This window comes from Cervus elaphus, chromosome 23 (genome assembly GCF_910594005.1).
Source record: "Cervus elaphus chromosome 23, mCerEla1.1, whole genome shotgun sequence".
NCBI classification, from domain to species: Eukaryota; Metazoa; Chordata; class Mammalia; order Artiodactyla; family Cervidae; genus Cervus; species Cervus elaphus.
The window spans coordinates 25234322-25246858 of NC_057837.1; the positions used below are offsets into that span (position 1 = coordinate 25234322).

Genomic DNA, 12537 nt, shown 5'->3' on the forward strand with positions numbered 1-12537 from the left:
TCCAAGGGACTCAGGAGAGTACCCAGTCCTTATTAGCTTTCCCCCTCGGCCAAATCTCGGCCCAGAACTAAGTGGGTCTTCTTGGGATATATCTGCCCACAGGGAACAGTCACATGAGTACCCTGTAAGGACCCAGGGGTCTAAATTATTAATTTTTTTTTCTATTATAAAATTGTAGGAACTTCCCTGATGGTCCAGTGGTTAGGACCCTGTGCATCCATTGCAGGTGCCATTGGTTCAATACCTGGTCAGGGAACTAAGATCCCACATGCCTCATGGTGAGGCCAATAAATAAGTAAGATACACAGACAGGCAGCTAGTTTCTTTAACATGGCCATCATGCTCCACCTACCGCCCTGCGATCTGCCTTCTTACAGCACCAAACTTCTAGAACATGACTTCTCCAGGCTGTGTTCTATAACACTGGATGCACATTCCCTAATTTATTTAAACCTAATTCCCCCCTTTTTGTCCTCTAGAGAGCCAATATCGTTTTAAAGATCCCCCCCCACACACAATGAGGGAATGGGGATTTTCTGTGTTGGGATGGGACTTGCAGCTTTGACTGCTCCTTCTTGGCATCTCAGGGATTTCGCTGCTCTTTTTTCCTAGGAACTCCCCAGGTTTCCGGTGGGAAGACTCTCGGCGCCGTGGAGTCCTCGGGGCCGCCCGGCCAGCTGGCGCCTGCCAGCGCCTCCGCGGTCCACGCGAGCCTGCTCGACATGAGGCGGAGCGTGGCCGAGCTCAGGCTGCAGCTGCGGCAGATGCGACAGCTCCAGGTACAGCCCGCGTTCCCCGTGGACGGTCTCCTCTGACACAGGTTCCTCCTCCTGTCCGCCGCCTCCCGCACTGCATCTTGCTGGTGGCGTTCTCTGCGGCATCCTTCCGTAGGGATAACTGAGGGCCAGGATGCAGGCGCCGTGACACCCTGGGCTTCTCTCTCTCACACGTCATCTTGGTCTAGAGCCTACCGCCGCAACGACAGTCTGTAGACACTTCTTTAAGCTGCGCGTGCTTCTTACACATGAAAAAAACATTAAGCATCTGTTGTTGTTGTTTTCCCTTTTTTTTTTTTTTTTGAGGAGAGCTGGAAGCAGAGGAGCCCCGTGGTGGAGCGTTCCCACAGCCAGTTACGACTTCCAGCTTCCTAGGGTTTGGCTTTTGCGCTTCCCCCATGAGGACGTGCAGAGGCGCTGCCGGCAGCTCAGGGGTTTTACAAAGGAAAAAAAAAAAAAACCTTTGTATTTAGAACGAGGAGTTCAAGCAAGAGGGTGAATTCATAAGGAAAAGGAGCCATCGCGGATGATCTGAGAGAAACATCTGCATTATTATTTGGATAGTGAGCCTTCCGTAATACTTCCCTTACCGTTTCCCATTCTTAGGAATATATGGACTACACGGGAATCAAAGGGCAGGGGAAAATGACCCTTCCTGTCACCAGGCATGGTGACTAAATCCCATAAATCTGACTTGGCGTGGCTGGTCCAGGGTGATAAGGAACTGGGAAGGTGTATCTTTATGAGATCATGTGTCTGCTCTGAGGATCAGCCTCACCCCTCCCTGCCCCTGGTGGCAGGCTGGTGACGGAGGATGTAGTGCTGGCTTAGACGATGCCCAGGCATCCTCCTCAACTTCGAGGAGGCTCGTGGTCCACCAAACGTTAGGAGCGGGGAGTAGCCACAGGTCTGGCATCCTCAGGGGCAGGCAGGCTCCTGTGCCTGAGTCCCGAAAGGAAGGGGCACTGCAAACCCCAGCTGCTCTCACTTCAGCTTGCCATGCGCGAGCCCTCCACTTCCCACTGCCTGAGTAAAGCTAAGACAGTGATTTCCCCTGTCCTCTACCTCCGGGAGAACTAACAGAAGTGAAGGTGACTTGAGAGCCTGCCCTGAGCCCTATCACAGATCGCACAACCAGGCTCGGATCTCCAAAGGCTAGTCCGGCGCATCCCAAACCCCTCAGACCTCCCACGCAAGTTCATTTCAGTCCTCCCTGAATCATGTCGCCAGGAAGTTCCCCATCCTTTGCACTCACTTTTCCTTGCTTTGCTGTTTTTAAGACACTTGCACTGAAATGAGGTGTACAGGGTGGCAAAATTCACTGCCCGCAGTGAACAGGCAGTAACTCAGCAAGCAAGTGGACGAGGGACACTGGCGAGTTAGCACCTCTGACGGACAGTCGCCGCTCCACTCCAGGCAGCCCTTAACCTGGTAAAATGAGAGTCCAGCGTTTCTAGATGTTTCAGTATCTCAAGAGAATCTGGAAATAGAGGTTTTTGTTTTGTTAGTATTTATTTGGCCGCACCAAGTCTTGGGCTTCCCAGGTAAAGAACCCACCTGCCAGTGCAGGAGACCTAAGAGATGCCGGTTCTGTTCCTCCATCAGGAAGATCCCTTGGGGAAGGAAATTGACAACCTACTCCAGTATTCTTGCCTGGAGAATCCCATGGACAGAGGAGCCTGGCCGGCTATAGTCTATGGGGTCGCAAAGAGTCAGACACGACTTAAGTGACTGAGCACATAGCGAGCATGTCTTGGTTTGGCACATGGGATCTAGTTCCCCGATCAGGGATCAGACCCAGCGCCCCTACATTGGGAGCTGGGAGTCTTAGCCACTGGACCAAAGGGAAGTCGCAGGAGACATAGATGTTTTATATAAAATATCTAAGTTCATTCTAAAAATGTTGGAAGGTAATTTAAAAATCGATTATTTCATAATCTGCAGGCCAGAGGGCATGCGTGCAGGCCAGCACGCGTGTGAGCTCCTGGGTTCTTTGCTGGTGGTAAGGAGGTTCAGCCTCCATCTTGCACTGCATCTGCCTTCTACTGCCACCTGCTGGTCAAATTGGAAATTGTGCGCTCCTAGTCTCAAGAGTCGGACACAACTTAGTGATTAAACATTTGGACCCTCACAAGGAAAAAAAGTCCTAAATGTGTCATTTGCAAGGTGGTTCCTACTGCTTTCAAAAGTGAGCATTTGTTGGTGTGGGGTCAGAGGTGGAACTGCCGTGAAATGTGGCAAATCTGAAACCCGGGGGCCGTGATGTATGGGGTGGCGGCATCACCCTGCTAGTGGCTGGCCGTGTTTGGTCCTCTGGTCAGGGTTGGGGGCTGGGGAGGGACCTCCTACAACTTGCCACTCCTTGTAACCCTTGAACTGAGGAGGCTCAGCTGCAGAATCGTAGCTTCTCAAACAAAGAGGTGCTACAGTCAGTTCCGGGTCGCTATCTTAATTACACAGGTTCCTTAATTGCCCCTGAACTGCTCAGCTTTCCTGGCTTTCGAGGTAAAGAACATGGAGCAGGTGTGCTCTTTTCTTTGTTTAAAAAAAAAACAGGTCTTTATTTGGCCACACTGGGTCCTAGTTGCATCACGTGGGATCCTTTGCCGCAGTGCACGGACTCTCTAGTGACGCAGGCTCAGTTCTTGCAGCGAGTGGGCTTAGTTGCCCCACAGCACGTGGGATCTTAGTTCCCTGACCAGGGATTGAGCCAGCATCCACTGCATTGCAAGGCAGATTCTTAACCATTGGACCACCAGGGAAGTCCCCAGGTGTGCTCCTGAGCTGAGATGCTGGTGCGGTTCTAAAGCGCAGACACTCAGAGAAAGAGAAGCATTTTGATTCCTAACCTGGATGCTCTTGTTTCTGCCTCAGTCTTGGCATCCTCTGTGCCTCCATCAGCTTTCAGGGGAGTCTGTTTGAGACCAAACCAGTTTAGAATAACTCAGCCATCTCAGCACCAGTTCCCCCTCGGCACATGTATTACACACCAAAAGGGAAGCGCAGGCCCACAGTGATTATAAGCCCAATAATGGAGCCGTCATTAGGGAGCTCCGAAACTCCGGAACAGTCTCAGAAGAACAAAAATTGAATTAGAAATTCAAATGTTCTTTGAACTGTGTTATAAAATAGTGAAAACGAATGAAATCTTTTTTGTGCTTGGCAGCCGGCTCCGGTAATTAGATAATTAAATCAATGGGAAAATCCTAGACTGTCAGGCATAGCCTGTGTGAGCATTTCATTTGCAAAATTGATGGATTATTCTCAGAAGTAGAAATTCGATGCAGACACTGTGGGGTGTGTAGATTTAAATACGGCAAAAAGAATGTCGAGGGAGGTGAAAGAACCTGAGATGATGATGATGAAAACCACGGGAACTTTGCTCACATTTTCCTGCTCTCCAGGCTAATGTGAATTTTCAGTCTAAGAGAACAGTTCTTAATTCTGGCTACCCACGAGAACCACCTGAGGCCTTGCAGAAAAATGCGAATACTTGAGTGCCACTGCCAGAGTCTGACTTCATTGGTTGTGGATCAAAGACCAGACATTGGTGACTCTAGAATGTTCCAGGGTGAGAAGTACTGCTTTCAGACATTATGAATTCTTAGTCCATTGAGATGCCACATAGAAATTGACATCTCAGTCAGCTGTCGCAACAAGTGAAGCAGAAATACCCGGGATGCATGAACAACATGCTTGGTGATTTCAAAGCCCTAACTCTAAACAAGGTACCTCTTTCCCAGAGACGAAGCAGACATGTTCTCTACTTACTCATAACTGATAAGAGCTACATGGACCTTTTACACTGTGATGGTCCCATCCCAGGTAGGAGCTGCACCTGCAGTTAGCTGAAAACAGCAGAAAGAGACAGGGGAAGGCCTAGCTCCTAACAAATGTGCCCTTCCAAAGGTGATCATCTTTGCCTGTTACACTTTCTGGTATGATTTAGGAAAAAGGTGAGGAGCTACATCATTGTCCCAAAATGCCACAATCCTTAGGTTTTACACAGGTCATCCAGCACCCACAGAAGTGACTGCTGTTCTGCCCCTCTTTATGGGCTAAAGGGAGAGAGATCTTTCTGGAAGAGAGGGTTCACATTCTGTGAACTTGCACTTGGCCTGACGTTGAGATGGATACATCTTTCTCCAGTTGCCACAGTTTTCTTTTTGGCCCCTCATCTCCTCCTCCTGCTTCTTGATAAATTAAAAATTGGATTATTCTGAACTCGGTGTTCCATTTTTAAGACTACTGAGAATTGACCCTGTCTTCCAAGACAGGGAGGAGGTAAAACATCAACATAAAAAAGAAACACCGTAGGACACCGAGCCCTTGTACTTGAAACAATGTAATTCAGTACCGTTATCGTGAGGTGTCTTTTTATAAGATAGTGCCCCATAGGAATGTGCCAGGGTCTCATTCGTCTGATGTTCAAAACAACGGTCATGGGAATGTATGTCCCTGAGAAAAGCAGGCAGGATGTTGGCCCATACTGAGCAGACCTATTTCTCCCCACCAGGCAGAAATAATAAATGGAACTGGCACAGGAGAGGACAGTCAGGCTGCCATGCAATGTATCAATCCCTAGATGCGCCTACACTGGCTGAGATGGGGCACATCTCTCAGATATCACGTGCTTGGTGAGCATCCTATACCTGCTTGCCTGCAGCCTGGGGAGCTAACTGGGGAAGAACTCCTGGTCAGGAGTCATTCTGGGGTCTGGCAGTCATGAAACTTCCTGATGCATTGTACAGCCCCTGTTTACTGTCACTGCCAGACAGCAAAATCAGTTCAATTAAACCACACTGTTGGCAAGCGGATAGTTTTAAGATTTTACCTAAGAACTCACGATGAAACTCACAATGAATATGTGAGGCACATGTCCATTTTGAGGTGAGTGGAATTTGGTTTAGGCAGTTTCCTACCTTCTCAGGGAAGCTGAAAGAAATAATTTATTTCATCCAGTTAAAAAATTTTAAATATACATGTATTTGTTTGGCTACATTGGGTCTTAGTTGAGGCATATGGGATCTAGTTCCCTGAGCAGGGATCGAACCTGGGTCCCCTGCATTGGGAGTGCAGAGTCTTAGCCACTGGACCACCAGGAAAGTCCCATGGTCCAGTTAATTTTTCTTTTTGAGTAGTTTTATAATAAAACATCAAGCCACAGCATTTACAACCAACTGAAACTTCTAGAGATGTAGGGATAACTACAGATGTTCTTGCCCTTCTACTGTTGACAGCTGGAACACCGAAAAATAAATGCATGAAATAACTCTATTCAGCATCGGACAACAGACAGCACAGGAGTGTGACCCTTGGGAGAATGAAAGGAAAGGAGACGAAACCTCTAACTTCCTCAGCTTTCTGTCTCTTGACACTTCTTAGATCACAGCTCAGAGAGAGAAACCAAACAGAGCACTGACCATGTGACCAGTTAGGGGCAAGGAGCTGATGATGCAGCTAGGATTTGGGGAGCCAAGTACCAAACGAGAGCAAACTGTGGAGAAAGAATTACGTCCATCTGTGGATCCATCATCAACTAACAGGCCAAGCACACGTGTTGTGAGAGACACTGATCCAGGCACAAAGTCGGAGGCTGTAGGCCAGAGAATTCCCAGAGCTCACACAGTTCTGGGAGATGTTTATGTCTTGACCAGCAAGCACAGAGCGGTTTTATTAATCACCTGGGGCATTCGGTAGTGATCAGAGAAAGGCCATGCTTCAGTCCTTTTTTTCTTCTTCTCTTCAGTGTTTAGTTCATACATTTTTATTTATTTGTGGGCACCACATTTTAGTTGCAGCATGTGGGATCTAGTTCTCTAACGAGGGATCAAACCCGGCCCCCCTGGCATTGGGAAATGTATGTAACAAATCCTTAACAAAATATTAGCAATTGAATCCAGCAATATATAAAAAGAATAATACATTACCCTGGATTTTATCCCAGGAGTTCAAGATGGTTTTAATATGGGGGGAATAAAAAATGATTCAATGTATTTGACCTTTTAGCAGAATAAAGAAGACAATCATGTCATTTCAGTAAATGCAGAAGAAACATATAACAAAATTCAATACCGATGATAAAAACACTCAGCACTCTTGGAGTAGAAGCAAACTCCCTTAACCTGACAAAGAATGTCTGAAAATCCTACAGAAAACGTTAGTAGTTAGTGGTGAAACATGACCATATTCTCCATAAAATTGGGATCATGTGGTGGCCAAGGAAACCTCCTCTCACTTCTCTTTAACTCTGCACTGAATGTCCCAGCAAGTGCAGTAAGGCTGGAAGAAGAAAGGAAAAAGCATATGGATGGAAAAGTTAAAAGTGTAATTGGCATTGCTCACAAATCACTTCACAATCACGATTGTGTAATATCAAATTAAAAAAAGATGCTTCTAGACATAAGTGAATATAAGCAAGATCAGAATCAAGTCAATATGTAAAAACATTACAATGTTAGTACATACAACGTACTAAATCCACACAATAGAAAACCACTAAGTATGAAAAAGAACAAAGCCCTAAAATTCCGAACAGCATGGCGGGATCTCAAAAACAATATACTGAAGGAAAGAAGCCAGATACACAAAATTTCACAGTGTACCGTTCCATGAGTGTGACATTCTAGAAAAGGAAGAACTAATCTAAGGGACAAAATGCAGGTGGGTGGTTTCCTTGAGCTGGGAGTCGGGAAATTGAGTGCAGAGTGTTGAGAAGGGTTTTTTAGGGTGAGAACAGATGTCTCCCTTTTTAGTGGTGCTTTCGTCAGTGTGTACACTTGTCAAAACCCATTGACCTATGCACTATTAAAATGGGTATATTTTATAGCTTGTAAACCATATCTTTTTTTAAAAAAATTATTTGACTGCACCAGGTCTTAGCTGCAGCACTCAGGACCTCTAGTTGCAGCATGTGGGATCTAGTTCCCTGACGAGGGACTGAACCCAGGCCCCCTGCCTTGGGAGTATGGAGTCTTAGCCACTGGACCACCAGGGAAGTCCTAAACTATATCTTAATAGATTTCTTTTAAATTGAAATTTAGAATCCCTGCTGAGAAAAAACGAATTGTAATGATCTGAAGTGCTGGTGGCTAATTTATCTGAAGCATTTTGAGAGAGATGTTGACACACATCCTGCCTTCAGCACTTTTTTTAAAATTAATTTTTATTGGAGTACAATTGCTTTACAACGTTGTTAGATTCCCCTGTCCAGCAGGGAGTCCGCTACACGTATACACACATCCCCTCTCTTAGATTCCCTTCCCGTTCAGGTCCCCTCCGAGCCCGGAGGAGGGCGCCCTGCGCTGCCCAGGCGCTCACTGGTTGTCTGTGTTATATATAGTAGCAGTCAGCACTGGCCCTGCTTTCTGCGCACACGGGGAGCAAGTCCTAGAGACGGGGAAGAACTCCAGACAGGGAGGGTCGGGGGCCCAGGGAAAGTAGAAACAGCACCTATGCGGGTCTTTATTCCTTTGTGATTTTACTTACTGTTGCCTGTGCACCAGCCAATGTGCTATGGGAAATTCAGTGTTTCTTCTCCAGAGGGAGTTTGGGTTAAGTGTCTGGGTTAAGGCACTCTTTCTGGGTGGGGGAGTCATACAGCCTGGAACTCAAGGCCTCTCTCCCTGCCTCCACTTTGAATAGAATAATTTGAGAGTCTCTCCCTGACTCTGTTACCAGTTGAGTAATTTGAATATCACATACAGTTGTGTTCCTCTGATATGTCTATAGGTTTTCAGAGTGTGCGCTCAGTTGCTTGGTTGTGTCCAACTCTTTGCAACCCCATGGACTGTAGCCCGCTAGGCTCCTCTGTCTGTGGGATTTTTCGGGCAAGAATACTGGAGTGGGTTGCCATTTCCTATTCCAGGGGATCTTCCCAACCCAGAGATCGAACCTGCGTGTCCTGCATTGGCAGGCAGATTCCGAGCCACCCAGGAAATCTTGGCATTTGAGGTTGATTAAATCTGAAGATGTGAAACTGTGAGTATGGAGGGCAGGCTAGAAAGTTGTACTCGGATTGTTGTTTGAAATATGTACTTATCTGGCTGCGCTGGGTCTTAGCTGTGGCACGTGGGATCTTTAGTCCTGGCATGTGAACTCTTAATTGCAGCATGAAGGGATCCAGTTCCCTGACGACGGATCTAGTTCCCTGACCAGGGATTGAACCCAGACCCCCTGCATTGGGAGCATGGCGTCCTAGCCACTGGACCGCCATGGAGGGAGGTCCCTATACCTGGATTTTTGCACAGAGGGCAGGCACTCCCACCCCTGTGTTGTTCAAGGGTCAACCGTATTGTCATGCAAGCAGTGAATACGTGTTGGGTTCATCTGCTGTGTGCCAGAAGCTGCCTGTGTGCGGGAATACAGCAGACACCACTGTCTGGTGCTGTCCAGTAGACGGTGATCGGAAAATTACTGGGTTGAATTTGACTCTGAACAAGTCACCTCACTTCTCAGGGCTTCACTTCTCCCATCTTTGGAATTTCAACTTTAAGGATTTGAAATATTCTAGCAGTAATTTCTGGCTTCATAGCCACTGTCAATATCCACTGATGATTGGACCATAATTTTATTGGAGCTTGTCTGTGAGATTTGGGCAGAAGGGTTAGGGAGAGCCGTGCCACTCAGCTCACAGCACAGTGATATCATCTGTCCATCAAAGTGTTCTTAGACCACAGTGCTCAGACTGTGGTGGCACATTTAAAAAAAAACCTTAGATGGTTCTAAATACATTTATATCTTCCATTTCTTATTTATTTATTTGGCTGCACCAGGTCTTAGCTGCAGCATGAGGGATCTTTAGTTGGGGCATGCAAACTCTTGGTTGTGGCCTGTGGGATCTAGTTCCCTGACCAGGGATTGAACCTGGGACCCCTGAATTGGCAGCACAGTGTCTTAGCTACTGGACCACCAGGGAAGTCCTTGAGGGGTTTTTAAAAATTCCCAGTGCCCAAGCTGCACCTCAGACCAGTTAAATCTGAATCTCTCAGGGATGGACCTAGGTATCCATCACTTTCAGACACATTTAATCATCTTCTTATTTGTCCCTAATGTATCCATTACCACTCACCCTCAACCCCCAAAGGGAATAGGTCTATAGGATTTGACACATGGCCTTGAATTTGAGCATGCCATTTTGATAACAGCTGGTTTATTATGTCTGTTTAGCAACTGTAGTCAGAGCAAGTCTAGGCATTAGCACTGAGCTCAAGGCATAGCTGAGCCATAGGTCACCTCGCATTTCTACCATCTGGCAAAGAATGGTGGATTTTCCATTGTCTGTTATTACCAACTCAGTTCACACATTCAACAAATACTGGATTGGCCAAAAAGCTCATTTGTGTTCTTCTATAACATTTGGTGGAAAAACCTGAATGAACTTTGTGGCTCACCCCATATTTAAGTGCCTGCTATGTACCAGGCACGGTGTCCTGGAGACTCTGTGGAGGGCAGAAATTAACCAGGTGGAGGGTGTATCATGCAAAGTCCCTGTGGCAAAAAGGAAGGGGGTCGGGCTGTCAGAAGAACAGAGAGGATGGCCCTGTGGCTGGAGCAGAGAGCGCGCCAGCTGCCTGCGGTGCGAGGAGGCTGGTGATATGGGCAAGGGCCAGACCTCCCCACGCCTTGCGGGCAGAGCCATAGCTGCAGACAGCATGGCAGGAAGCTGTTGTCTCCAAACGTGTTGCCTTTCAGCAACAGACTGACTGTCATTAAGACCTCAATAGAAAGACAGCATTAGGGAGGAGAGTGTGAAAGCATGATCATGACTCATTCAGAGGAGGTAACCCAAGGGTGGCACATTTTTATTTGGTTCCCTCCCAGACAAAACCACAGGTCTTGCCCCCACAGTTATCCTCCGTGATAACAACAGCTCATCTACACTGAGAGCTCAGTTTGTGCCAGGCACGACTGTGAGCACTTGATTGCCTCACGAAGCTCCATTACGCCTCCGTGAGATACGAACTACTACTGTCCCTTTCTGTTTGTTTTGGAGAGACATGGAGAGATTAATAACTTGCCCACAATTGCATGGCTACTAATTCGGAAGACTGGGAACTAATTGGAAGACTGGGAGCTAATTAGGAAGGCTGGGAACTACTTAGGAAGACTGGGAAGTGAACTCACGCTTTCTTTCTCTGGATGGACAGTTGATGATGGTGATGTTCAAACATGATGGTGGTTTTGTAGGGCTGGTCCGTGTTGAATTTTGTTTTGTTTTGTTTTTTACTGACCATTTAAAAAGTCTTTATTGAATTGTTACAATATTGCTTCTGTTTTATGTTTTGGTGTTTTGGCTATGAGGTATGTGGGATCTTAGTTCCCCGACCAGGGATGGAACCTGCATCCCCTGCATTGGAAGGTGAAGTCTTAACCACTGGGCCATCAGGGAAGTCCCAGAAATGGTTTATTTTTATTCAGAGAAAAATGGAAGCCATGATGAGGTTTCAAGCAGGTGGTGACACAGTCAGATGGCATTTCCTCTCTGTTTGCACGGATGATGGACAGCTGGTAGAGCATCATCCCTCCTGTGAGGTGATACACAGTCTACGAAACCACAAAACGAAGGAAACAGTAACAGCTAATTGAAATTTTAGGGGAACTTCAGATATAATAGGTATGATAGAGTTACTGCTTTTCAGGCTGATTGAATGAGCTCACTTGATGTACGTGCTGTCAGAAAATTGCCCTGCCCCAGGGAGCCACGTAACACCTTCTTGGAAACAGGATTCAAATGTTTGGCTAGATGTTTGTAAAGCCTGGATTGATACTCACACATCCTATACTTTGGGGTAAGAAACAAGAGTACTCTGGAAACCACCTGGGAAAATTATGTGGAAATTGTGGTCTTATGTATGTAAGCAGCCTACGTATAATCCAGGGAGATCAGTTAATTGCCAAAAGCCTTAGGGCTCGTCTGCAAATATCATTGCCACCACTGACAGCAAGTACTGTGTTTTGAGGTTTTTGGTTTTTTTTTAATGAACTAGAGTTGATTTACAGTGTTGTGCCGATCTCTGTTGTACAGCAGAGCAACTCAGTTATATACATATAGACATTCTTTCTTATATATTCTTTTCCATTGTGGTTTATTACAGGATATTGAATATAGTGCCCTGAGCTACACAGTAGGACCTTGTTGTTTATCCTTCCTATATATAATAGTTTACATCTGCTAATCCCAAATCCCAGGCCTTCCCTCCCCCACCCTCTCAAGTACTATGTTGTGATGGTCTGTAATTACATGGTATTTGGTCCATGGACCCATTAATAAGAGGGACACAGATATTCATTTAATTGATGGGCTGAAATAGTCCACAGTCAAACCAACATTTGTTGAGTACCTTTCTATACCAAACAGTATCTCATTTAATTTTCAGAGCAGAAGAGGCAAGGGAGATGAACGCCCCCATTTTTAGAGATAAGGAGCGTGCCCAGAGTCTCTCAGTGCATCTGGGAGTAGGTTTAGGGTTTGATTGTAAGTCCACTTGGCTCCAGAGCTGGTACTCTTGGTTCTCGCTATGAAAACATGTGAGATTTCATGCCCATTGTCTGTATGTCTATCCAGCATTCAGGAAGGACTGCTTTTTTGCAGACAGGGATGTGAAAGTGTGCTGGTCAGCTGGCTACTCAAACCTGGATGCTGGCTGAAGCAGCAATACTATATACAGTCTGTGCTCCCTTCCCTTTTACAGTGAAATGAAGAAAGACTCAGCTATGGGGCTGTTTATCCAGACCCACACCTGGGGGCTGCCAGGCGCCC

At 46.5% G+C, this 12537-nt stretch overlaps 1 protein-coding gene and 1 non-coding gene across 24 annotated transcripts in view; one reads left to right on the plus strand and one right to left on the minus strand.

The window, feature by feature from the left end:
- The window catches only part of KIAA1217 (KIAA1217 ortholog), a 440669-nt gene that overhangs the window by 393741 nt on the left and 34391 nt on the right, over positions 1–12537 (plus strand). For all 23 annotated transcript variants that reach the window (XM_043883233.1, XM_043883225.1, XM_043883224.1 and 20 more), the window contains one exon: positions 613–779. In XM_043883233.1, coding sequence (XP_043739168.1) covers positions 613–779 — 167 coding nt within the window. The remainder of the gene's footprint in view (positions 1–612; positions 780–12537) is intronic.
- On the minus strand, positions 5809–5881 carry TRNAG-CCC. The gene has a single exon. It is a non-coding gene; the product is annotated as a tRNA-Gly (tRNA).